Genomic DNA, 25,026 nt, shown 5'->3' with positions numbered 1-25,026 from the left:
GCTGTGTGGGCGACAGCCAGATAGAAGCAGTGGTCCGACGATACTTCAGACAGTTATAAATGAGTAATGTGAGACGAAACAAGTTATAGTCTCAATAAAACAATGGTTGGTACATAATTATTATTATTTTTTTTTTCATTTTCGGCTACAAGGTAAGGGGGTCGACCTATATTCTGCCTCGACCTACGTATATTCCGCATTATACGGTAACTGACCTGTCGTGACGACACATGACTGGACATCTGTAATGGGGCCTCTAGTTCCATTTGACCGCATCACTTGAATGCTAACGTGCAGTTAACGCACTGAAAATTATGTTTTATTGTTGGCCTATAGGACGTCATTCTTGCTCATAACACGTCACTGTGGTGCAAAATTTGAAAGTTTTTAAATACTTCTGGCTTTTTTTTCATTAAAAAAACATCTTTTGAGGCTGTAATGGAGCTAAGTGAGATACTGAATCCTAGTTCTTTCAAATTAAACGAAGTTGTATTTTCTCTTCATGGCTCCTTTAATTTATCGGCACGGAAAAGGGATGGCATGGCATCGCCTGCCTTAATCCTGGTTAAATGAAGGGCGAGTAGTGCCGTGTTTTCTCATGTGGTGGCCCTGCTGCAGGCTGTTCGAGATGGGCTTCCAGGAGCAGCTGGGCGAGATCCTGCACCGGCTGCCCGAAGCGAGGCAGACGCTGCTGTTCTCAGCCACCCTGCCGCGGCTGCTGGTGGACTTTGCCCGAGCGGGGCTCAGGGAACCCGTGCTCATCCGGCTGGACGTCGAGGACAAGCTCAGCGAGCAGCTCAAGGTCTGCACCATGCTTGCTCATGGCTACAGTTGCACCCGATTATATTGAACTCGCAAAAAACATCTGTCAGTTCGATATAGAGGATAATTCGATATAAGCAAGCTATGGAACTGGACGTCATAAAAGTACATTGCATTTATAAAAACGCAGTATTGGTGAAACTGCCTTACTTTCGCACAAAATAGTTGTGTATCTTCTTCTTGTTCTGGTATTTTTTTCCGATACAAGCGTACGTTTTGCTACATATTCTCACTGAAAATGTACCGTGACCAGAAATAGGTCGATATAAAGGATAATTCGATGTAAGCAGGTTCAGTATAGTCTGGGTTCAACTGTATTAGCAGGAACATTTGCACAAGCTAGCTATCAAACATCTAGTCACGCAGCACCATTCCGTTTTGGCTGGCCCCAAAACAAATACAGCACTGCTAGGCTTCTTGTTTGACACAAAGAAAGATCAAACAGAGTGAGCTCTTTTTTTCTTCGCCTTTTTCTTTTGCATGGCACAGTGTTTGAGATTCTGAAGTGCCCCGTTGGCCCAGTGATTGAGTTGTTATGGATACGGCCCATTCAACCTGCATTAGGAATGCAAACTGAATTTGATTTGTTCAGCATGGCTGGGGATGAACCTCTTCATGATCAACTACGGCGCAGCCAAAAATACAAGAACGAAAGAAAAGTATTCAGGATGAACACTGACTTTCTACTACATTTTATTACAAACAATGTCATTTATATAAGCTCACACACACAAACACAATAAGCCAACCTGATAAGTTTATAAGAATGACGTGTTTCCGTAATAAAATGTAGTTGGAAGTCAGCGTTTTTTCTGTATGCCTTCCTGTCGTCCTTAGGTTTTTGCTGCGCTGTAGTTGATCATGTATTACCAACTCGCCCGATCCTGCACTCTATACACATTTTTTATTCGGGTAGTTTTGCCTTTGTTCTTTTCACAGTAATTGGCAATCAACATCGGGTGCAGGACTATAATGTGGCTGCACCACTGAACTGGTTTCCATTAAACAGGTCACGTTGATGTCAGTAAGATACCGGTACACCTTTGATACCACTGATTAATCCCTGCTTCACAGCCAGTTGAAACCACTTGGCAAGGGTCTCAACACAGGCTAACAGATGGACTGAGACGGCTGTGTAAAAAAGTAGTGAAGGGATTTGTCCACTCATACTAAATCATGCGCACACTCTTCCTTGACCTGTCTGTAATTTCACAGGTATGTACGTATCTGCTATTTCAAGAATTGTTTTACAGCATGTTTCACTTCACCCGCGCATGTGTTATGTATGGTTATTTTTTTATTAGAAATGTGCACCAGTAACAGTTTTGGAGCCGCGGTAACCACACGCTCATGCACCTCCGTGCACCACCTCGCAATGGCCAGAGATGAGATGTAAGTTAAAGCACGCCATGTTTTTTCCAAGATCTGGCAATTTCAGCTATTAGGGCTGGCCGCACCTACCAGCCGGGACCAATCAAAGCCGCCGCTCGAGACGCGCTTCCATCCTTCCGTGGCCGGCGGATGAGTCAGCTGTGGGGTGGGGTGGGGCATGCAGCCGGTCACCGGTGGCATAGCCGCAGCCGGCAGCGTTGCTGCGGAAAAGTTCTCTCCCGTTTGCTCGTTGTGATTAACCGACATAGTTGCTTCGTTAGCTGGTTTATTGGGTGTATGCACTGCCACCGTGTCACCACAGCAAAAAACACTGTTGGCAAATAATGACACGCGCGATAGAACTTCGTCAGTCCGTTAGCCGGAGGTTCTCCGCCACTGTGCGTGCCTAGCGATGCGTTGATGCCGCTGCATTTTAGTAAGAAGCAGGTATTAATGTTGCTCTGTCGTACAATTGAAAGTCTACATTTATCTGTGTTTTGGTGACAGTTGAGCGCAGTAAAGCACAGTTTTAGTAGTCCGGCTGGGCCATTTTGGTATAGTACAGCGCCGTGTTTGTGCCCTCTTCTCTTTGTCTCGTGTCGTTAGCGCTGTTACTATGACCATTTTGACAAGGCGCCCATCAAGCATGGGGCAGCACACGCTCGCATGCCTCTGTGTGGGTGTGTGCCCTCACCCTTGTCAAGTGCTCGGGCGAGAACGCAAGTGGAATCAAGCACCCAAGTGCTTGCTTGTTTAGGAATTACCGCTTTAGGAATTACAGACTCTCAACTTACTTAAAACTCTTTAGCCACAGTTTCTGACTCAAGTGGCGTTGAGCTGTTGAGTCCGAGGATGCGGATTCAACCCCGGCTGTTCCGGCTGAAGGTGAAAAGCAAAAATTCCTGTGTGTCAAGATTTTGGTGCTTGTTAAAGATCCCCAGGTGGTCAAAATTAATCCGGAGCCCTCCACTGAGCACACCTCACAGCCCATGCGTAGGTTCGGCGTGTTCAATGTCCAAAATTTAGTGTAAAATTTAATTTAATTTTATTACGACTGTAGTCCATGTGGGCTGGGTGTTGCTAGCACTGCTTTGTGGTAGGTTCTCTTTACTTATTCTGTCTTTTTGTTTTTCTCCTCGCCTTGGCAGACGGTGTACGTGATGTGTCGCAACAACGACAAAACGGCCATCTTGCTGCACCTCCTCAAACGCGTCATCAAACCTGACGAGCTGACCTTCATCTTTGTGGCCACACGCCATCATGCCGAGTACCTTCGAGATGTGAGCCGAAACTTTGCTCGCCATTCTGTCAAATGCATGTTTGCGGATGAGAAGGTGTGTTGGCAATTCTACTGGAGTGTACATCCAAATCCCAATGCAGTGAAATCTACGAGGTTTGTGCAAAAAAATTTCTTGCCATGGGAACATAGGAAGTAGTGCGGATGAAGAGGGTCTATACTGGCAATTGAAGTTTGTTTGGAGACAGCTTGCGCTAATCTAGAAAAGTCTTATCGTCTTTGGGGGGGCAAGGTAGTGTCAGTAAACAGAGATTTGGGCAAATTAGGGGTACTTGCCATCTGCAACAGTTTGTACTTTTGTTTGATTTTATTGATAGGCACAGAAAGAACTTTGCGGACACACAGAGGCTTCACAAAGGCTGCATGTGACTTTTCGTACCTTGCATATACCGTATTTACTCGCGTAATCCTCGCACTCGCGTAATCCTCGCACCCCTAATGTGAGCCACCAAAACTTGGATTTTTTGGTTCCTCGCATAATCCTCGCACCCCCAACTTTGCAGCGGCGAAAGTTGCCTGCTCGCGAAACCCGCATGGTGCACGCGCTCTCCAACGCGCGCCCTCCCCCGCCGCCTCTCCGTTCGGCGGAGAGCGCTGTGTATCCAAGGCCATCCAGGCACCCCAACAATCTGCATGGCTACTCCCTAACAGGCGCCCTAACACGCTACTCGCACTGTACTTGAGCCGGTTTCGCGTGCGCGCAACTAGACTGCGTTCGCGCAGCCCGCTGTCGTGTCGTCGTGTCGCCGTCGTGGTCCCGTCGTTGAGCAGCAGCAGTCAGTGAGTCACTCGCATCAGTGGTGGATATCTCGCTGCCATTTTGAAAACTTTTTGATCTCTTTGTTTTGTGCTTGGTGTCGCGTCGCCATGGGGAAGAACGCCAGCTACATTGCCGCTTTCAAATTGAAAGCGATAGAGTATGCGATCGAACACGGCAGCCGCGCCGCAGGCAGGCACTTCGGCGTCACCGACTTCAACGTGCGTTATTGGAGTAGGGCACGCACGTGACGCCGACGAGATAGGGCGCGCGCCAGAAAGCAAAGGCGGCAATTTCATGAACGCTGATCGACGGGAGACTGTTTACGTTGTAAATAATCAAATAAAAAGAAATAGCTGCTGTTGGCAACACTGAGCTTACATATACAAAAAACGACCGCTACATTTAGCGGGACTGGCAGAAGGCAAATTGGCAACACTGTGCACCGAATTTTTTTTCCCCGCATAATTCTCGCACCCCTATCTTCGCATTGACTTTTCCGAAAAAAAAGTGCGAGGATTATGCGAGTAAATACGGTAACATGCACCCCCCCCCCCCTCCTCCCCCTCCTCCATTACTTGGAAGTTTCTTGGAAGCTTGAAAGTTTCTGGACATTTCTCACATTTTTCTTTCCGTTCAAAAAACCGTTTTTTCTGGCTGGAATAAAGCTCGTAGGTTACCAAGGACTAGTTCTTTCAAATGAAATCAGCTTGTCGTTTTTATTCATGGCCCTTCTACAGCGTATAAAAATACCACGCGTGTGGTCCCAATAACACCACCTAGAAGCTCTGAAAGCCGAGCGTGGGTTTTGGTGGAGCCTTCGACACGCTCTCCTCCTCTCCTTGGTTCACGATTCCTGCCTTCTGTCTCCACTTCAGCTGCTGGAGCGTGCAGGGGTGTCGTGCACGTACGTGTACAGCAGCCTGGACCAGGCGGCCCGGCGCATCCACGTGTCCAAGTTCCGGGCCAAGCAGGTGCCCGTCATGCTGGTGACGGACGTGGCCGCCCGGGGCCTTGACATCCCCCTGCTGGACAACGTCATCAACTACAGCTTCCCGCCCAGGCCCAAGCTCTTCGTGCACCGCGTGGGTGCGTCCCCTGGCCGTTATCACCCTCCGTGGGACCTTTTATGTGGCCCCCCACAAAGCACGTTTATCAAACAGCTGGGAGGGTGATAGGGCAAGTTGGTGACAGTTCTGAACGATTGGACACAGGTGGGATCAGAGAATTCGGCCACACCGAATCCATGAACTACACTTGCCTGTTTAAAATATGGGTGTAGGGTAAGTTGTTAATGCGTTCATTTCTACGAGGGGACAGAATGATGCTACGGCAACTCCAAGATGACTTCCATCTTATTTGCCAGGGGTCACGGCTGATTTTAGTGCTGGAAGCTGGATCGAGTCATTTATTCAATGTTTGATGCCCATGTCACGCTATGCATAGGCCTTATCCATCAGTGAGGAGTGTGACCATGATGCCCCCCCTCCCTTTGACACTCTTTGCGTCGTTGAGAAGCGACATAAAACGCTGCAGCACGTTTTGATGCATCCCTAACCAAGGCACCTATTTAATGCATCCAGAACTGTGTAGCCGTCGTGCTCATTAGCGAGTAATGCCCTGGCACTTTGATATGTCAGTTTGTTACGATTGATCTGGCTTTACTCTATCTGGCATTGGGGGATGAAGAGAAATTTTTGTAAATGACAAGGGATGGCAATGATGGGTCCATTGGTGCATTTTTAGTGCAATTTCCTTTCCCGAACAGTTCATTATCGTGACAAACTTTGTTTAGTTTCTCATTTATGGGATCAGTTAGTTCAACGTAGACCAACCCAGAGATCCACGGAAAAAACAATGATGGGTGTCACGCGAAGTGTTAGAAGGCGAGCAAATGAACTGATAAACAAGCAAGCTGGGCTATCAAATCTGAAATTGGAGAAAGGTTAGTTGTGTGGTGTAATGGGTCTTGTGGGAAGCAGGCAGGCAGCCCACACAAGTGACATAGTAGATCCCAAACGATTGGATGATAAGTATGTTTGTCTGCAAAGAATAGTATGTTGCACTTGCACAGATTAAAAGTGGGTCCAGATTATGAGGAAAAGCGTTTGTCTGCCACTTAACGTGGCATTGGCATTGGTTTGATGATGTGTATGTTTTAACGCACGGTCGCAATGTTGTCTTGCTGAGATGTTTACCGCATTCATGCACGGTGCACATTTGGTCTGCAGGTCGGGTGGCTCGTGCGGGCCGCACTGGGACAGCCTACTCCCTGGTCGCACCCGATGAGGCCCCTTACCTGCTGGACCTGCACCTGTTCCTCGGGCAGGAACTGCGCTTCCCGGACGCTGCTTCCAGTCCCGAAGGCACGCTCTCTTCTTTCTACTCAATGCCTTTAGTGACTGTAGTGGATTTGGGCTGAGTTGCTCTGTCGCCATTTCTTTAATTGGGTGCGGTGTTAGAAGATATGGGGAGTCGACTCAAGCGAGAAAACAACCCCACCGAATCTACAGGGCACAGGAGACGAAAGGGGTGGCCGTCTGATGTGCGGCTTTCGCCGACCGGAGCGGTAAGAATGAGTCAGAGCCTTGAATGAAACAACAGAAAGGCTTATATTTGAACAGGCAAAACACTGTACAAGCATGAGGACACGTAACGCTAACGAGAGATAACTTAGATCGAATACGAATGCGGGATAAAGTTCAAATACAAAATGTACAACAAGGAGCTTTAACAATGAATATCACGAGGTAGAATAGTTGGCTAAAAGAAAAACGGTTCGATGCATATCAGAGACAAAGTCCCAGAATATTCACCGACTGGGCCGGACGATGCACCGCTGTCGGAAGGGATTCGGCTACCTGTGGAGCGTGGCTCATCGTAGGCCAGGCCATCCGAGACAATCAGGGTGATTGGAGGCCCGGGAGAATGTTGGAGTCCTCCAGGGCACGGGTCGGCGATGGTGGTGCACACACAGGCAGAAGCCGTTGTCACATCACGACGTCCAAACGTAACTAATCTGTCCTAACGCGGGTTTTCTTTTTAAAACCGCACCAGCGCACAGAGGAAAAGAGCAACACACTGCGCCCGCCACTGTTGAGCACACAGCTTCCCTCTTTCTCCCTTCTAGAATCATTGGCACGCCTTAACACTGAAAGTTACACTCGCCCGCTCGAAAGCGTTCAAAGCTCCAACAAAAGCTGAGCGGCGGAGGCTTTATTTTTGTTATTTTCTTGCCGGCGAGCCAGCGAGTGGCCGGAGCCATCGATGCCTTGTGCGAGAAAGTTCCTGGGTTTTCCCACGGGCGAATAGAAAGGAAATTGACTGAGTAACCAGAATCAGGTGGTGTACAGTACTATGAAAACGCTGTACAATACTTTTAGATGTCGTACGCTTGAGTTTGTGCAAGCTAAGAGAATGGGAAGGGAAGCATTTGGGTGTAGGGAAGAGGTGGTCAGTCAGATGTGGTTGGAGTTGATTCAAAGGCCACTCAGCTCACCAGATGTACTGCGCAACGGAAACTAGCTAACGCAATGTGGAATGACAGTGCAACAAAAGATGGTCATCCTTAGTGGGCATAACACAGTCCCTGCCTGTCTCGTAAGGCTTAGCGTCTATTCCTGGCAGAGTAGCGCTGTCAACTTTAGCTGCATGGAAAGCAGGAAAGTGTTATGAGTGTCTCAGGTGAAGGTAGTCTGGGAGGTGTATTAAAGGCTGTTGACAGTAGCCAGCCTATCTTCTGCACCCTCTTTACTTTGTCTTGCACAATGGATAGGGCCTTGAACAACTTGACTTTGATTGGTGGCACTGTTCTATAGCTTCAGAGGTGAATAATTTTATGAAAAACCATAGTTTGACTGCATCATAGCATGCCAGCTTTTGTTTTATCTCAACCTCATTAAAAGGAAGTGGTGAAATGTGCCCAATGTCTTGCTCAGTGTGGCTTGCCGTGCCCCTTCGCAGAGAGTGGTCTGTGCGGTCGGGTGCCCCAGGCAGTCATTGACGAAGAGTGCGAACTGCTGCGGTCCCTTCAGCTGCAGTCCACAGACCTGGTACGTGGGGCTCGCAAGTCACGCGACTGTTGTACTAATTTCTTTTCTTGCACGCACTGCAGCTTCTTGTCTTGCAGGCTGGTGAACTAGTACTAGAAGCGTATGTGTAGTGGACGTTTTCTTTATCGCTGCTGCTAATCACGGGACTTGACATTGTAAGTTAAATGGAAAGGGTTAAGATGAGTTACAAGTAAAGGGTTAAGATGACGCACATGAGGAGGCAGAAAAACAAGTGCTTTCAGGAAATGCTTTTGCAAGCACATGGGGTGTTTTTTATGGACTTACCATGGCCTGTTAACAACCATTTGACAGATTTTTTTTTTTAATGGAAAAAAAAAAGATGCCTGCAGCTTGGAGCAATCCAAGAAGCGACTTTGAAACTGCAACTGATAGTCAATAAAGTTGTCATTTGTGCAAGTTGGTGCATACCTTGAAGGGATTTAAAGTGCTGCAGAAAAACAGGGACAAAACACGAGGAGACACACTATAGCTTACAGTTTTAAACTTTTCAGTGTTACCAATGGCCACACTGCAATCACTTGTGCTCTGCTAGTGATGCAAGTTCTAAATTTAACCACGTTAGTGTCCCTGCGTATCTTGGCATAAAAGTTAAAAGGCAACAGATTGCAATCTCTGCACTAAATTCGAATGTGCATGAGTGAGTGGTTAAGAAGAAGAAATTTGAAGTGTCCCACAATAGTGTTTGCCAGTGCCCTGTATACAGGTTGTGTAACTGGAAGCAAAATTATGCAGGGGCAAGTGATGTGCTGGCAGTGGCATCAAAAAGCGTACGATAATTATGCTTGACCGCGAGTTCAGCTGGGCTCGATAATGTCGTAACTGCGTCCTTCTTTCCCTGTCCTTGCCGCCCTGAAAACATTTCCCCCTCTCTCTTTGCAGCAAAGCATGGAGCGAGTGTGCAGCAATGCGATGATCCAGTACCTCAAGTCCCGACCGGCCCCCTCGAGCGAATCCACCAAGCGTATGAAGCAGCACCTCCGCGGAGAACTGGCACCCCACCCCCTCTTCCGCGGTGAGATTCACCGTTAGGCTGTTTTTGGAGACTGCCACGCCGCAGGTATTAGGGAGAGCTTGTGAATGTAGCATGAAAAAAAATGGTCAAGCTCAATGCGTTTCTTGTATGCTCATCTTTTATTTTCTTCCAAAATGCGTCGGATAAGGTACCGTATTTACTTGCGTAATGAACTTACTTTGTTTTTCCAGAGAATTTAGCATGAATTTGGGGGAAGGGTTTAATGTGCGGGAAAAGTTGCAAAAAGGTTTAGAAAGTTGATATGTCCTGCAATAATGATTGTAAGAGAAGCGCTGTCAAAAACTTACCTTTCCAGTGAACACACGCAGGTAATTATGTAATCAAATTTCTTTTTTATTGACAACATGCTAGCGACCCCCTACTCGCCATGGAGCTGTCCTCCTCACTGAAGTCGCTTGCGGCTTCACGTTCGTAGTTGATCCACAGTGCATCGTCGCCGTGCCATCAGGGCACTCCACTACTTCTTTTTCCACACCGGGAGACTTCACTTCTTTGGGCCCAGGAAACACACAATGATCCCTATTCGTTGCCCGAAGCTCTTGAATTCGCCAGTAGCGTACACACACTGGGTCAACACTGAAGTTCTGCCCAGCCACGCAGTTTCAATAAGCTTCAATGCATGCTCCACCCCCGTCAGTTAAAACTGGCTGTGTAGCTCATGTACTGGCCCATCGTACGCCGTGCACCAGGAGTACAAAAAAAGGTCGGAACACCGCAGAACAACAAAACCATGGAGCTTAATGGCAAAGTCGCGAAACAGCACAGAGCAGGGAAGGAGTGCGGAGTACGTTTGGTGCTTTGTTTGCACGCCGCACTATACGCAAGAAGGTTTGTTTTGTGTTCAGCAGGTGGTTCTCCGCAAGCGCGCAATTTTTAAACTGTGAGCCCCGGCATTTGCGCTCACTTCTCCGGCTACTGTCGAGATATTTTTATTAGAGTGCGTTTTTTGCGTTTCTGCACCTGCTGTGGCATGATATCAAGTTACTGCAATCGGTGGCAATAGCAACAATGCCAAGATAAAAATACCGGGTGGGCGAGGTATTCGAGAACGCTATTCCTTGTCGCCATGCACACCAGCAGCCTCATCATGTACACCTAGGTGCACGGCTTCTTGTTCGTCGACCCTTATCATTCATTCTGTGCAGTTTGTTCAAAGATGCCAGTGTACAAGTTGAAGCAGGAAATGAAACGCCATGCAGTTCTTGTCACCCTGGCTGCACACCACAGCGACTTGGAAATGGTCACCTTTCTGGAAGTAGCGAAGTCATTTGTTTACAAAGTGCGGACAAAGGTGATGTGTTGTGGTGGTGACGTGGCATCTCTGGCGAAAAGGAAAAAGCACAGTCAGCGGTCAGACATCGTCAGAACCCCTTAACTTGCATCACTAAGGAGCACCTGATCTGTGCACGCAGCCGTTTGCGAAGCTGAATCGAATCGCTTATTGCTGCCGATGGCGGATTCATTGATTAGTTATGAAAATAAACCATAAGAGAAGTACTTCGCAAAGTTTGGCGAAAATATGTCTCATTTTAACGAGAGATATTCTATTGTGCCTGCCGCCAACGTTCTGTTCTCAAATACCTCGCACACCCGGTATATTGAACAGTACCGTTTCTATTCATGCTGCATTTTTTATGCAAGGTAACAAGAAAGTAAATTATGAGAAGAAAAGTGTGTGTGTGTGTTTTGGGGGGGGGGTTCATTACGCGAATGGGTTCACTACACGAGTATATACGGTATATTTTGACAGCTCAAGAAGCTTGCAATGGGGCTAATTCCACTGAAGCGGCTGTGTTTTATCCGCTGTTGTGCATGAAGGAGTGGGTTTTATCTGTGCCATGATCCCCGCAGATAACTTTAAGAGATAACTTTAAGAGATAGCAGCACTCCTCACTGCCACGCACGATATGCTTTTAGTGTAGCTCTGCCATTAGACGCAGAAAAAAAAAAATGCGTGTGGCTGACAAAAGTAAATTAACCATGCGTCAGCTGTGGCATAGGGTCGTGAGTGTGCTTGTAGCTCAACATAGGTCAATGCGTCTGTGTAAAAACTTTGCGGGCCAGAAGTGTCATGCCATCTGGAGATGCCTAATAGTAAGCCAGAGCGTCTGGACAAAACAGAAATGGCCCTTCGTAAGAATGTACCTGTCCACCTCTCTAGTGTGAACTGAATGAATGAACTGAACATGTTTGCGTGCTGGCATTCTTGCAGTGACAACGTCAACGGATGAAGAGGTCAGGGCCAGCCTCCTGGAAGGGATGAAGAAGTTCAAGCCACCCAGTGTGAGTGGCCGAAAGTATTTCTTCAACGAGGCTCAAAAGAAAATGGGGCATGTGGGGAGTGGGGGCACAGAAGTGACAAAAAGTTGTTGCAGGAAGAATGGAGAGTGAAAAGTTACAAGTTGAGCTAGAAAGTGTGACAGGGTTTTTAAATGTACTTTTAAGTGATGGGGGAATGTTTCATTGCAAAATGCGTGCATTGGTGTGGCTCTTTGCAAGCAAGCCATTTTTCTGCCCGTGTCATTGCAGCATTGCAGTTTCAAGCAACATTTCCATGCGGTGCAGTTCCTCTAGTTTGGTTCCATGGAGATTTATTTTTTATTTTTTGATAAGCCACAATTAGCGACAGTGCGGCAGGAGACAATAAAGAGTTGAACGTGTAGGATAATTTCAGTGCAGAGATATGTACAAAAGGTGTGAAATTCGTCAATGAACATGTAGCGTTTAGTGCTTGTTTACCAACTAAACATTGCAGGGAGTGCAGAGGTGTATGGTTAAAAGAGTATTACTGAAATATCACAGAAGTGACTCCAGAACTTGCACATGCCAGGAACTTTTGTTCAATTTGATGTGTGCCTTACTATTACCATTTTGTCCTACCCTTTGCCCCAGTTGAATTCAACAGATCGCATTGTGACTTGGGTTACTTTGTTGGTTAAGGGGGGGGAAGTCTTCTTTTCCAAGTCAGAGTTACAAATTGTTGGCTTTAAATTACGGTACAAGTTGGGGAACCAGCTTTATGCGCTCTAGCTGCATTGCTACAGAAATGACGTGTTCAATGTTAGGGCAGAGTTTCAGAAGTGGTATCATGAGATTTCAATGCCCTGCAATTGTTTCTATTGCTTTAGAAAAGGGTAACTCAATTTTCGGATTTGCCGGTAGCATTTGTCAAAACTTTTTGTGTAAAAGCAGTTGATGAGATTCGAATGAGTCTAGCTGTTCATGAGCCTGGATATTTCCTGCACTGGTAGATAGTTTTGGTAGCGTGTTAGAAGTGCAGTGGGGCCGGAGGTCTTTTTTACCATCGCTCATATTCAGAGTGATATAATTTTATTGAGGGAATGTGTGGCGATTGTAGTTCGTTCTTTTTTCCTTCACAGACCATCTTTGAGATTGGGAACACGGGCAAGAGCACAGCGTTTGCGGTGATGAAGAACAAGCGGCTCAAGCACGACAACCTCATTGGGCGGCTGTCGGCAAAAGCCAATTCAAAGCCGGAAGAGGCGGACAAGCCCGCAGTAAAAGACAGCCAGAAGAGAAGCTCAGCTCCTATGGCTGAGGAAGAGGAGATTGAGGTGAAGCCCTTTCATGAAACTTTGTACACTATTGTGGCATCCATCCACGGTTGTCTAGCCACGTGGACGGGCTAAGCAAATCATGTTGTAGTATTGTTTTGCTTGGGCCAGAGTTTTGTCTGGTCTATGCTTTGGCTGGCTGCCAACATGAACTGGAGTTTCGATGCAATAAGGCAGTCATGAATATTCTTGATCATGACGTGTGTGCAGGCTTATTTATTTTGCCTGTCAGCTAAAGCTGGGGTAGGCCTAGAATTAGCATAAATGTGCAAATTTTTGGCGCCCTGCTGGAAGGCTTACCACTGGCGCCTTAGTTTTAAAACCTGCTCTCTCCTCATGCCCTGCAATTTTTTCATTTCAAGCCATTTTGAAACACAACAATCATTCCATGTTTGTTAAATTAAGGTGGAATGATTAAACTGTATGGTGAGTGGGCTGTTTTTTCACGATACTATTGGCTATTGCCAGGAAGTGTCAGGCATTTGGTTCTGCCTGTAATCACCTAATTCCTATCGTCATTGTTGCTGTTTTTGTTGATGCACGATTGGCTGAGGAGCTAAGTCGTCAGCCTTGTGTAACAAGAAAAAGAAGAAGCACTTGGGGGATCACTGGTCCTTGAATCATTTTTGCCCTCCTCCCCTCTCGCAGAAAACCTTCTCAGCCGTGATAAGCAACAAGACCAAGATGCCCAAGAGGAAGCGTGCAGGGGGCGAAGGGAAGAATGACGAGACACCGTCCCCCAAGACTAAGAAGGCCAAGCCCTCTTCATTTAAGGATGAAGAGTTTTACATCCCCCACTTTGCCTCAGACTTCCACTCGGAGAGAGGGTGGGTGCCATCAACCAATTCTCGGTCTTTGTTTTGTTGCATTGTAAGAGTTTCTGCTGAAGTGTAGGGCATTGCTGGTGGGGATTGATTCCCAGCAGAGAATTACGGGGGTCACTGTTGGGAGAAGCATGGCGTATTAAACTTCACAACGGGACTTTAAAGGAACCTTGCCACACTCTTTGCGCAGTGCAAGTAAACCTGCGCGACGTTTAGATTACGCAGCCAAAATTACCTGAGCCAAATGTAACACGTGCACGTGAAGCGGTGAGTGCGCAAATCGCTGTGAAAGACGCGGAAAAACCAACTGCGCTCTCTTCAATTTTTCTCATTATGCACCCCTGGCATGGCCTAAACGACATCATTTGGGCCATGGCTGTCGTATGGGCTGTCGCTGGTCATCTTTGCGGCTGGCTTATTTCTCGCATTTCCTGTGACAATTCGCCATCACCGGCGCTGTATGCCAACCTCTTCTATGCCTGAACCTGTATGCACAGTTTTGGCGGTTTTTCTTTGTGTTTTGAGTGCGCGTAGAGTTTGAGTGACAAACTCAATACTCCCCTTTCAACGAGACCACTCGACAACAAACGTTTATTGCTTCAAAAATGTCCTACCAGCCTGAGCGTGCGCTTGCGAGCAGGCAGCCATGCCTGCTTTTTTGTGGCACTAGACTGGAAATAGACTCCTCTATGTTGCGGAGAAAAGGAAAAAACTCCCCGGCCTGCAATATATCGAAGGCTGCTGAAGAGAACACCGCAAGCCACCCCCTGTCCGCGAGAGAGCGCGCTGCTTTCGCCGCGTTGTCCATGGTTGAGTTGAGAGAGAATAATCATGCGCGATTTCTCATCGCGCATAGTTTCGCTGATACTGAACGGATTTTCACAATTCTTGTGGGAGGAGATTGCTGGGACAAGAGACTTTACCCCTAAGTGCTGCAGGGTCCCTTTAAGAGGCCATGCAAACAAAATACAAGTTTGTTTTGTCCGAAACATTAGGTTTTAAAAGTGCTTCCAGTGCTTGCCTGGCAGCAAGTGACGATTTATTCATCGAGAAATTGCACAATTTAAGCCAAAATTTCAATTCTCACACAAAATCGTGTGTTTTGTGTTGTCAGCCATGACGTATAAAGGGCCCATATTTGAAACGAATGTAAGGTGTATTGACTAGGGCTGCAGCAAACGACGAAACGTCTTTTATTTATTGTCCATCCTTTAGATGGCGTCACAATACCGCGCAGACCGGCTGTCTGCTCTCGCTTTATTTTCAACCATATTTGCACTTGGCTTACTTTTGTTGCAGTTGAATGTAATCGTTTCATGAAACATTGGGTATGTTCGTCAAACAAGGTCACATACGTAAGACAATGTTGCTTACGCCAATCGAACAGTGTCATGTGTGACAACCCAAAAGTGCCAGACTGCTGCTCAGCTGCAAAAAGCATAGTGCATGCAGTATACACCGGTGCTTCCATGTTTACGTGTACTTTTTCAACTTCCAATGTTTAACCCACCATTCTAACTGCTATAAAGAGAATATGCATTAAATTTAAGTGCAAAGAGCTCGTTCTGCAAGTTTGTAAGCCCTGCCTAACTTGCATCTGCTTTTGCCGGCCTCAGCCAATCGCAGAGCTGGGTTCTGTTGTGGGAAATGAGTGGTTGGGTCGCATGGCCATTGTCACCCGTTTCCTTAAATTAGGGTGCACTGCCAGAAGATATGGGGAGTCGACTCATGAGAGCCAACAAACCCCACCGAATCCACAGGGCACAGGTGACAAAGGGGGTGGCCGTCTGATGTGCGGCTTTCGCCGACCAGAGCGGCAAGAATGAGCAAGAGCCTTGAACGGAAAACACAGCACAAAGACCTATATTTAGACAGGCAAGTTACAAACACAAGCACGAGGTAACGGATCGATAATTACAGGCAACTTAGATGGAATTCAAATACAAGAAACAGTCCAATTAGACAAAATGATACAAACAGGCGCGTTAACAAATGAATATTACGAATCGGAGCAGTTAACTAAAAGAAAATGAACAGTTCGATGCATATGAGAGACAGAGTCCCAGCATATTCACCGACCGGGCCGGACGATGCACCGCTGTCGGAGGCGAGTCGGCTACCTGGGAAGCGTGGCTTCGCTGTAGGCCAGGCCGTCCGAGACGATCACGGTCATTCGTGGCCCGGGAGCACGTTGGAGTCCTCCAGGGCGCGGGTCGCCGATGGTGTGATGTACAAACTGGCAGGTGCAGTTGTCAATCACGACGTCCAAACGTAGCTGGTGGGTTTAGGTGCGGCTTCTCTTTTTATAGGCGCGCCGGCGCGGAGAGGGAGAGCACAACACACCACGCGCCCGCCGCCGTCAGCGAATAACTTCACTCTTCTCCCTTCTAGAATCATCGACGCTCTTAAGCCCTGGCAAGGCCACGCGCACCTCCTCGAAAGTACTGGAAGCTTCGACGAAACCGGAGCGGCGGGGGTTTTATTTTTGTTGTTTTCTTGCCGGCGAGCCGGCGGGTGATCACGTTACCGTCTCTTCGTTCGAGAAAGTTCCAGCCCTTTCTCGGGCCGAATAGAACCGAACTGAATGAATCGGACGACTGAAGAAGAGTTAGGCGCTGTACAAAAAAAATGAAAAATCTATACGATACTTTTAGACGTCGTACGCTCGAGTTTGTGACACAGCCCCCCAGTTTCAGAATATTATGCAATAATATTCCCAACTCACAAAGTCGTGCGTACGCGTCGTTCACACTTAGTGAACAAAAGAGGCTGTGCCTACTAACACAAAATAAAGTACAGCCCAATGTTCTTCATAATAATAATGACAGGTACAGAATTCGCGTACAGAACAACGGTTTGGCGCAGATTTCTCAACAAACACACATCCTAGGGACAACACATAAGTTTGAGAACAATAAAGTTCTAGCAGTCGACAACTGCAACGTTCACGAATGCCACCACTAGTAACGCCAACAATACACGACATGTGTACTATAGAACAGTGAAAGTAAAATTTACGCAGAATAGTACGTGAATATACACTGTACAGCCAGAGTGACAAAATAAGTACAACCTTCGCGTACAGTACGACAGAGAAACAATGAATACAATGTTCAGGTATACAGTACTCGACGTGAGAATACAACTCTGTCTAACACAATTCCACGCATATCCCACGTGCATACCTAAATTTGCATTCTTCATGCTTAGCCCGTGTCTATCGGGCGCTTCCGCAACTGCGCCTGCGGAATTCTTCTCTTCGGAGAAGATCCTTGCCAAATGTCGCGCGAAGCGACAAACCCTTTCGATTCCGCCGTGATACCGGGCCTGCGAAAATGCTTCAGTGTCTGGACCTTCACCTGACGAACATTGGAGCGTCTAGCGACTTGGCCTTCCCTCGCCTTTCCTCCTGCAGTAACTGACCGGTGTTTCTTTACACCTGTCTGCTGTCTGCAATGCTGGCGCACATGTTTGCTCGTAAGCTTGTGCCCAAACCTGCCCTCTTTGTTTCGGCAGCCCGGCTGTTTTCCGAATTTCTGAAGGCCGGTTTTCAAACGTTTGTTCTTTCCACGACCTTCGGCACCTATTTTCCTTCTGTGCGGCTCCATCGCAGGGGCCGCAGACTTTGGGCGCCGGAAATGTGCTGGCTTCGGTTTTGCCGGTGCTCGAGTTGCGACGGGCACGGCTTCGTCTCGATCCGAGGCATCGAATCGGGGTTCTTTCCAAACAGCGGGTGGTTTCTCTCCCACCGCTGAAGTCACAGGATCGTCGCCGACGCTTATGTACGGCGTGTTCCCTCTGCGGAGTGCGGCTCCACTTCGCACGAGGGTTTCAAACTTCATCTTGGAGTCAGTCTCTTTGCTCCTCGAGCTGTCAGTTTCGAAAGCGACGCTAGTCTGCCCAGCGAATTCGCAGTTTCGAGCTGGATCTTCCTGCACAAAGAACGTGCAACTACCCGTGTCTTTCGGAAAGACAACGGTTTCATCGGGCACTCTCCCCGCAATATCGGGTACCCCTTCGTCTAGAGGGTTCGGCCCCGACATCGTGATGGCATCCACAACCGGGATGTTATCTCCATCCTCAAGCTCCGCATCACCTTTAGGATCATCGTCCTTCCAGGTCGGAAGTGGTGCGCTTTCGCACAATTCTGGAGGTATTTCCTCCCTGATTGCGGATACTTCCGGCTCTTCGCCTCCGGAGCTATCCTGGCGTTCCTTTATCGTCTCAGGGTTAACACTTAGGTCACTATACCCTTCTCTCGCATTTTCCTTATCTGATGAGGATTCCGCCTTCAACCATCGTATCTCGAGTCGCCTTTTTAGAATCTCAAGTTCAGCTTTGCGTGCTTTCTCTTCGCGCTCCGCTTTCGCTCGCTCCCTTTCTGCCTCTGCCTGGCGGGCTTTCTCTTCTCGCTCCGCTTTCTCTCGCTCCAACTGAAGTTGTCTCTGAAATTCTTTCTCTCTTTCTCTTTCAGCCCTCTCAGCCTCTTCTCGTGCTGCCTGTCTTGCTCTCTCAGCCTTCTCGTTTTCTTCTTTTTCTTTCTGCGCAACCCACTTTCGTAGTTCGGCCCCTGAGAGGCCCAGCTGACAGCCCAACGCTACGAATTTCTCTAAATCCATGATTGCAAATGTATCGCAATCTAGCCACAATACTCTAGCCTCTAGCTAGGTAGTGGAATCTCGGTGATACGAATTCGGTTGATACGAATTTCGTTGTGATACGAATTTTCAAAATTCCCCGGCCAAAATGCATTGTACGCAATGTAAAAAAATTCGGATGATCCGTTCGCATTTATCACCCGGTGCGGGTGATACGAACACGCGAGCCGCGAGCAGATGACTGCGGCGTGGACGGGAGGCGGGAGTGTTTGTGCGGCCGTGTGGCCTTGGTCGCACGCAGGCACAAAATCATTAAGCGTGAACTGCATGGAGCGTTTTCTGCTCACGAAAACGCGCCGCGCAAGCCACAGGCGCGCTGACGCCACCGCGAATACCACCCGCATGCGGCGCGCGGCGCGGTAAGCCGCGGCAACATGGCGGCGTCAACGGCCGCGAAGTAGGGCGGGTGGCTCGACCGACCGCTTCTGACCGCTCTTTAAAGAACAAAAGAAGTTGCTTATGAATTAAGGGAGCTGATGAGTCTGAAAACGACACTGTAAAGCATCGTCCGCGCGGCTAGGGAAAGCGCCTATCAAATATCCGCCACCGTGGTAAGCCTAAACATCACCGGCGGAGCCAGCGGGCTGTCCGGAGCGCTTTCAAACTGCCGCCATGAAGAGCGTGCCTCCCCGTTGGCGCAAGTCGGCAGGCTTCTCCCACTGCCGCGCGCGTCGCGCGTCATTTTACGAGCGATGTAAAATCTGACATGGGGGCGAAATCGTCAGCGCGGGCGTCAAAAGAACGCGCGCGCAAACGCCGACGCGCCCGAATGGCATGCGGTTCAGGCTTGAGTTCGTGTGCGCGCGTCGCGTCGGCGATGAGCGCGCGTTCTTTTGACGCCCGCGCTGACAATTCAGCCCGGCACCCAGGCGCCAGCCTCTGCCTCGGTTACCGCTAACTGCATTGGGAGGAGCCTCACGACTTGCGCCAATAGGGAGACGCGCGCCTCAGGCTGGGCCACCTCCGCGGTGGAGATTTGGCGTAGATGACATTTTATAGTGCTTCTCCCATACTGTCAGCTCCTTTCCCGCATGAGCAATTTAATTTACACATTGAGCTCCGTTTTAACAAAAGGTTAGAAGCGGTTGCTGAAGCTACCTGCACCTCTTCGCGGCAAGAGCCGACGCCATATTGCCGCCGCCTGTCGCATGCGCAGCACATTTCCATTTTTTCTCGTTTTCTGATGATACGAATTTTCGGGTGATACGAATATTTTTGCCGCCCCTTGAGATTCGTATGACCGAGATTCCACTGTATATGTACACAGAGAAAGTTTACAAGAGCACCAACTTATGAAGGCAGTAGCAACCTACGCCAAAAAAGTTCCAGGCTCTTTCTCCTCCCTACCGCTCACATCAGACGTCCTGTCGCGGACGCCAGAAATTGTCACCCGTTTCCTTAAATTAGGGTGCACTGCCAGAAGATATGGGGAGTCGACTCATGAGAGCCAACAAACCCCACCGAATCCACAGGGCACAGGTGACAAAGGGGGTGGCCGTCTGATGTGCGGCTTTCGCCGACCAGAGCGGCAAGAATGAGCAAGAGCCTTGAACGGAAAACACAGCACAAAGACCTATATTTAGACAGGCAAGTTACAAACACAAGCACGAGGTAACGGATCGATAATTATAGGCAACTTAGATGGAATTCAAATACAAGAAACAGTCCAATTAGACAAAATGATACAAACAGGCGCGTTAACAAATGAATATTACGAATCGGAGCAGTTAACTAAAAGAAAATGAACAGTTCGATGCATATGAGAGACAGAGTCCCAGCATATTCACCGACCGGGCCGGACGATGCACCGCTGTCGGAGGCGAGTCGGCTACCTGGGAAGCGTGGCTTCGCTGTAGGCCAGGCCGTCCGAGACGATCACGGTCATTCGTGGCCCGGGAGCACGTTGGAGTCCTCCAGGGCGCGGGTCGCCGATGGTGTGATGTACAAACTGACAGGTGCAGTTGTCAATCACGACGTCCAAACGTAGCTGGTGGGTTTAGGTGCGGCTTCTCTTTTTATAGGCGCGCCGGCGCGCCGGCGCGGAGAGGGAGAGCACAACACACCACGCGCCCGCCGCCGTCAGCGAATAACTTCACTCTTCTCCCTTCTAGAATCATCGACGCTCTTAAGCCCTGGCAAGGCCACGCGCACCTCCTCGAAAGTACTGGAAGCTTCGACGAAACCGGAGCGGCGGGGGTTTTATTTTTGTTGTTTTCTTGCCGGCGAGCCGGCGGGTGATCGCGTTACCGTCTCTTCGTTCGAGAAAGTTCCAGCCCTTTCTCAGGCCGAATAGAACCGAACTGAATGAATCGGACGACTGAAGAAGAGTTAGGCGCTGTACAAAAAAAATGAAAAATCTATACGATACTTTTAGACGTCGTACGCTCGAGTTTGTGACAGCCATTCTCTTTTTCGTAGCGTATTTACACGATTGTAGGTCGTCCCTTTTTTTCAAATTTGACTATCCAATGTTGGGGGGTCGACTTAGAAACTTAGAATCGAAGTCGAACCGTTTACCGCAAGTAACGGCAAGAGAAACAAGAAACCGGGGGTGCTATGAAGTGGGGACATCTTTGCCACCTCGTTCCCATGGTTATGGTCTAAAGTGTGAATCGCATGGGGCGTTTTCTGCTCGTGAAAATGCGCCGCGCTGCTTCTGCCGCGAATACCACCCGCATGCTGTGCGCTACGCGATCGGCGGCGGCAACATGGCGGCGTCACCAGCCGCGAAGAGGTGCGCGTAGCTCCAGCGACCGCTTCTAACCGCTCTTTAAGATATCACTGAAGGCACAAACGAATACGTTTGTGCAGGAAAGGAGCCGATAATGTGGTCGAAAACGACCCCATAACGCATTATCCGCGCCGCTAGGGAAAGCGCCAATCAAATATTCGCTACCATGGTAAGCCTAAACATTTCCGGCGGTGCCAGCTGAAGAGCGCGCCTCTCCATTGGGGCAAGTCGTCAGGCTCCTGCCACTGCCGCGCTCGTCACGCGTCATACGGAGGTAGAATGGTAGAGCTGGTAGAACTTAAAAGCAGTAGAAGCTGCTGCGCGTGCGGAATCGTCGACGCGGACGTGAGAAAGTCGCCTGCGCAACGTCGCCGCGCATGAATCGCGTGCAAAAACACGTCAAGAAGCATTTTATTCGTCTTTAATAAACAAAATGAGTATTAGCGAATCCCTTGATTCAATGCGCGGCGCTAACGTAGCCCAAATCGTATCACATTGTTCAGTGCACTTCCGAACGCGCTGGTGGGAGGTATCACTCAAAAGTAAATCGCGCGCTGCTGCTGCCGTCAGCCGCCATGTTGTTTGTTCTGGTATCGCGCGGCAGTGGCCGCTGCCGGTTGCTTCGATGGTTGTCATCTCGCAACGAATATGTTCTTCCCGCTCAACCCACAGCGCATGGTTATTCTGGGTGCTTATAAAAAAGATTTTCTTTTTTAACATCTACCGCGCATACCGCGAGCGCACTGCTCTTGTGGGAGCATCGATCATTGATGGTACAGCCGCCGTGTGGGTGGATGGAAGAGCTTCTCTTTGTGATACAGTTTTCTAGGTGGCGCTCGCATGTGTTTTTTTTTTTTTTGAGAGAGAGAGAGAGAGAGAGATGCAATTTTTGGGGGTCGACCTACATTCGAGTCGACTTACAATCGTGTAAATATGGTAATTATATGGCTTATTGTAGTGAGGTTTGCATTAAAGGTGGTGCCAGTGTTATTCTAAAGCGGCAATCTTTCGAAAGAACCAAACTTGCATTTTGTCTTAATGGCTGCTTTAAGGTGGCCATGAAAATAAAATCGCGATATTGAACTCTTCAGCAATGAATCGGTGCACAACGTTTCAGGATGCAATAAAGAACCTCAAGTGGGTGTAATTTAATTCGTAGCTGTCTGCTACATTGTGTGTCACAACCATGGTTTAGGCATAGTTGGCCCTCGGAAGAACTCAAATACTGTGCTGTGTTTGTTGTTTGTTGAGACCTGCATTTGCCCTTGATGCACCAAATTAAGGTAGTCTGAAGGAAAGTGAATAAATCTTTGCATAATTTCAAAGTACTGCTGTCACCACCCAAAGATAGGCTGCAGCTTGTCAGTATTCACTTGCGTGCTTTAATGATTTTGTGCATCCTGACTACAATTTGCTGCTCTTTTGGTTGTCACACTAGTTTTATGCATACCTGTGAATGCCCGGACTTTTCGCGGTCACTTCTTTGACTTCTTAAAGGCCGACTACACTCAAAATTGCTACCTCTTGAAAACCTTCATATAGTCTGCTTAAAAAGACTACAAGATACGAAACATGAAAGCTGAAATATGCGTGTCCACGGTGCAAATGACTATAAAAGATTGGAGATTCTGAAAGCGAAATTGAAGGGAGCGCGGCCAGTACGGCCAGGCTGAAGTGACGTTCCAGCTGGCCCAGCCGGTGAGAGAGCGGCCGCACGTGGCTGGCCGGCCGGGCAAACCTGCGGGCAATGCTTCGCCCTCACCGCAGCTCTAAGGGAAGCATGCCCTGTGGAGCTCGACTGGTTCTCCTGGCTGGCCAATAGGAAAAAGCACAGGGCCGGCCGCAATGTCACTCCTGCTTCATGGCTGTTTGCACAATCCGTCAGCAAGCACAGCGTCACCTGTGATGGAGCTATTTTTAATTAAACACTTATAACTAATTAACAATGCATTTCACGGGGTTACCAATCATGTCCCAGATGGTTTTGGTGGTATGCACTGTGCGTTCAAAGTAAATTTGGCCGAGGTGAAATTTTAGTGCAGTTGGCCTTTAACGGGGAATCACCTGTTAACATTCTTATAAGGCTTACTATACTTCATGACCCACGGATTTAAAAGCCATCGTGCACCAATAGGAAAAGCTTTACAATTGCATATCAATGTTCACCACGGGCTTAGTTTGCTTATTTTTTAGAGATATGTCACTTCTGTACTGAAATCACAAAATAAAACTCTTGCTTGCTTGAAAGGTAAAACTGGTCAAGGGAAAACTGGATGAACCAAAATGCATTTCTGGTTTATTTTTTATCTCATTAAAGAAGTGATATACTTATAACAGATGCAAGCTAGGCCGTTATGAACGTCCATATGTATTTGTAAAACTTTTTCTATTGGTGTACAATGGTTTTTAAGCCCAAGGGTCATGAATTAGTAAGTCCCACAGGAGCGCGATCAGGGGAGTTCCCCCCTTAAGTTGATGTTATTGCAGTCTCGGGCTGGTGCTCCTTGTCATAAGGAAATGACCATAAAAAGTTCAGGTATGTACAGGTACTTCCAAAAGTAGTTCGAATGAAGTTTCGTGACTATCGTTGAATCTTCTATTAGAAGGTGGCTTTCTGGCAGCCATTATAAGTGCAGAGGCAATTCACCAGTTCAGATCTAACTGCCCTAAATGCACAGATCAGGAGGAAACGATCTGCTTGAAGCAACTCATTTCTGCGATAATTGCCTGTTCTGATTGCTTTCAATGCCTGTGGTCCTTCCATCCACTGCAGGCTGGAGCTGGAGAAGTCCTTCGAGCAGCAGGCCTCCCAGGCAGTGCTCGACTTGACCGGGGACGACGACAAGTACCTCCGCAAGCAGAAGAGCGCCCTCAAGTGGTCAGTATGCACAGCGCCTCTGATATTCGGAACTTTGAAGTGTCAAATTGAATAACATTATATTTAATTCGGGGTCGAATCGTGGATCGGTATTCAAGAACTTTGAATAAGGAGTATTTTCAACATGGTGCAGAACTAATAAAATACCAATGGATACTCCATAGCACACAGCAAAACCTTTTTGTAGTAAACTGAATTTCGTCGTATGTTTGAATTTGCTATTTCTTCGGTAAGTTTCAGTAACTGGTAAAAAAAAAAGTTTGGCTGGACTAAAAAATTCACCGAAAACCTTTGTGGGATGAACGAAAATAGCAACAAGCATAAATAAGTGAACTTTTAGCTTAGCTGATGATTCAGAGGCAACTTCAATGTCAGAACTACTAGTATCGAGCATCAGTCAACGTATATAACTAGTATTCATTGTGCATTTTCTATTACATGTCATTGCTATTCTGGCAAATAATAGTCATCACACTTCTCTCGAGTAACAGTAGCAAAACAGGTCACAGATGTCAGATCACGAGCTTTCATTTAGTTTCTGGGAAGGAAATGCGTGTAAATGCATGTAGGAAACAAGAAATTTTTTGTCTGATTCTTGACTAAGAAACTGGGCGAAGAAATTGTAAGAAATCGGGCCAAGCCTTTTAAGAACTGTACAGGCACTCCCCAAATTGTTCCTACTAACACGGTGGCACAACTTACCCTTCGCAACCCTTTACGCATGCGTTCCGCTTTTAGTACTGAAAGCACATCAGTTTTACATTTTGAGCATAGTATTTGCTCCACTAATGTCCACACACAAATGGATGGTGCGTAGAAAGATGAGGGTAGAATCCACTAAGGGCATCACTTTACACCATATGCCTTTATGCATCACTTTAAGCACCGATATAGTGATCTCCAATATAGCGAAACTGTCTTCATGCCCATTGATCTCCATGTACTTGTTTAGCCTCGGTATAGTGTTTTTTTTTTTTTAAAGTTGCAGTTTTGTGGGTACTGCTTGA

At 47.8% G+C, this 25,026-nt stretch overlaps 1 protein-coding gene across 1 annotated transcript in view; it reads left to right on the top strand.

Annotated features, from left to right (window-relative positions):
* LOC144174995 (ATP-dependent RNA helicase DDX54) overlaps positions 1-25,026 on the top strand; it is a 40,492-nt gene that overhangs the window by 4,959 nt on the left and 10,507 nt on the right. Inside the window, exons 6-15 of the mRNA XM_077704002.1 lie at positions 619-802; positions 3,342-3,473; positions 5,126-5,336; positions 6,479-6,613; positions 8,211-8,299; positions 9,200-9,332; positions 11,566-11,636; positions 12,734-12,928; positions 13,577-13,755; positions 23,915-24,019. Of these exons, the coding sequence (XP_077560128.1) occupies positions 619-802; positions 3,342-3,473; positions 5,126-5,336; positions 6,479-6,613; positions 8,211-8,299; positions 9,200-9,332; positions 11,566-11,636; positions 12,734-12,928; positions 13,577-13,755; positions 23,915-24,019 (1,434 nt within the window). The remainder of the gene's footprint in view (positions 1-618; positions 803-3,341; positions 3,474-5,125; positions 5,337-6,478; positions 6,614-8,210; positions 8,300-9,199; positions 9,333-11,565; positions 11,637-12,733; positions 12,929-13,576; positions 13,756-23,914; positions 24,020-25,026) is intronic.

The sequence above is a fragment of the Haemaphysalis longicornis genome, unplaced genomic scaffold, assembly GCF_048455015.1.
Source record: "Haemaphysalis longicornis isolate Haplotype H1 unplaced genomic scaffold, Haemaphysalis longicornis Haplotype H1 scaffold_3, whole genome shotgun sequence".
Classification (NCBI taxonomy): domain Eukaryota; kingdom Metazoa; phylum Arthropoda; class Arachnida; order Ixodida; family Ixodidae; genus Haemaphysalis; species Haemaphysalis longicornis.
The sequence above is the reverse complement of the archived record's forward strand: the minus strand, read 5'-3'. Positions and strand labels throughout refer to the sequence as shown.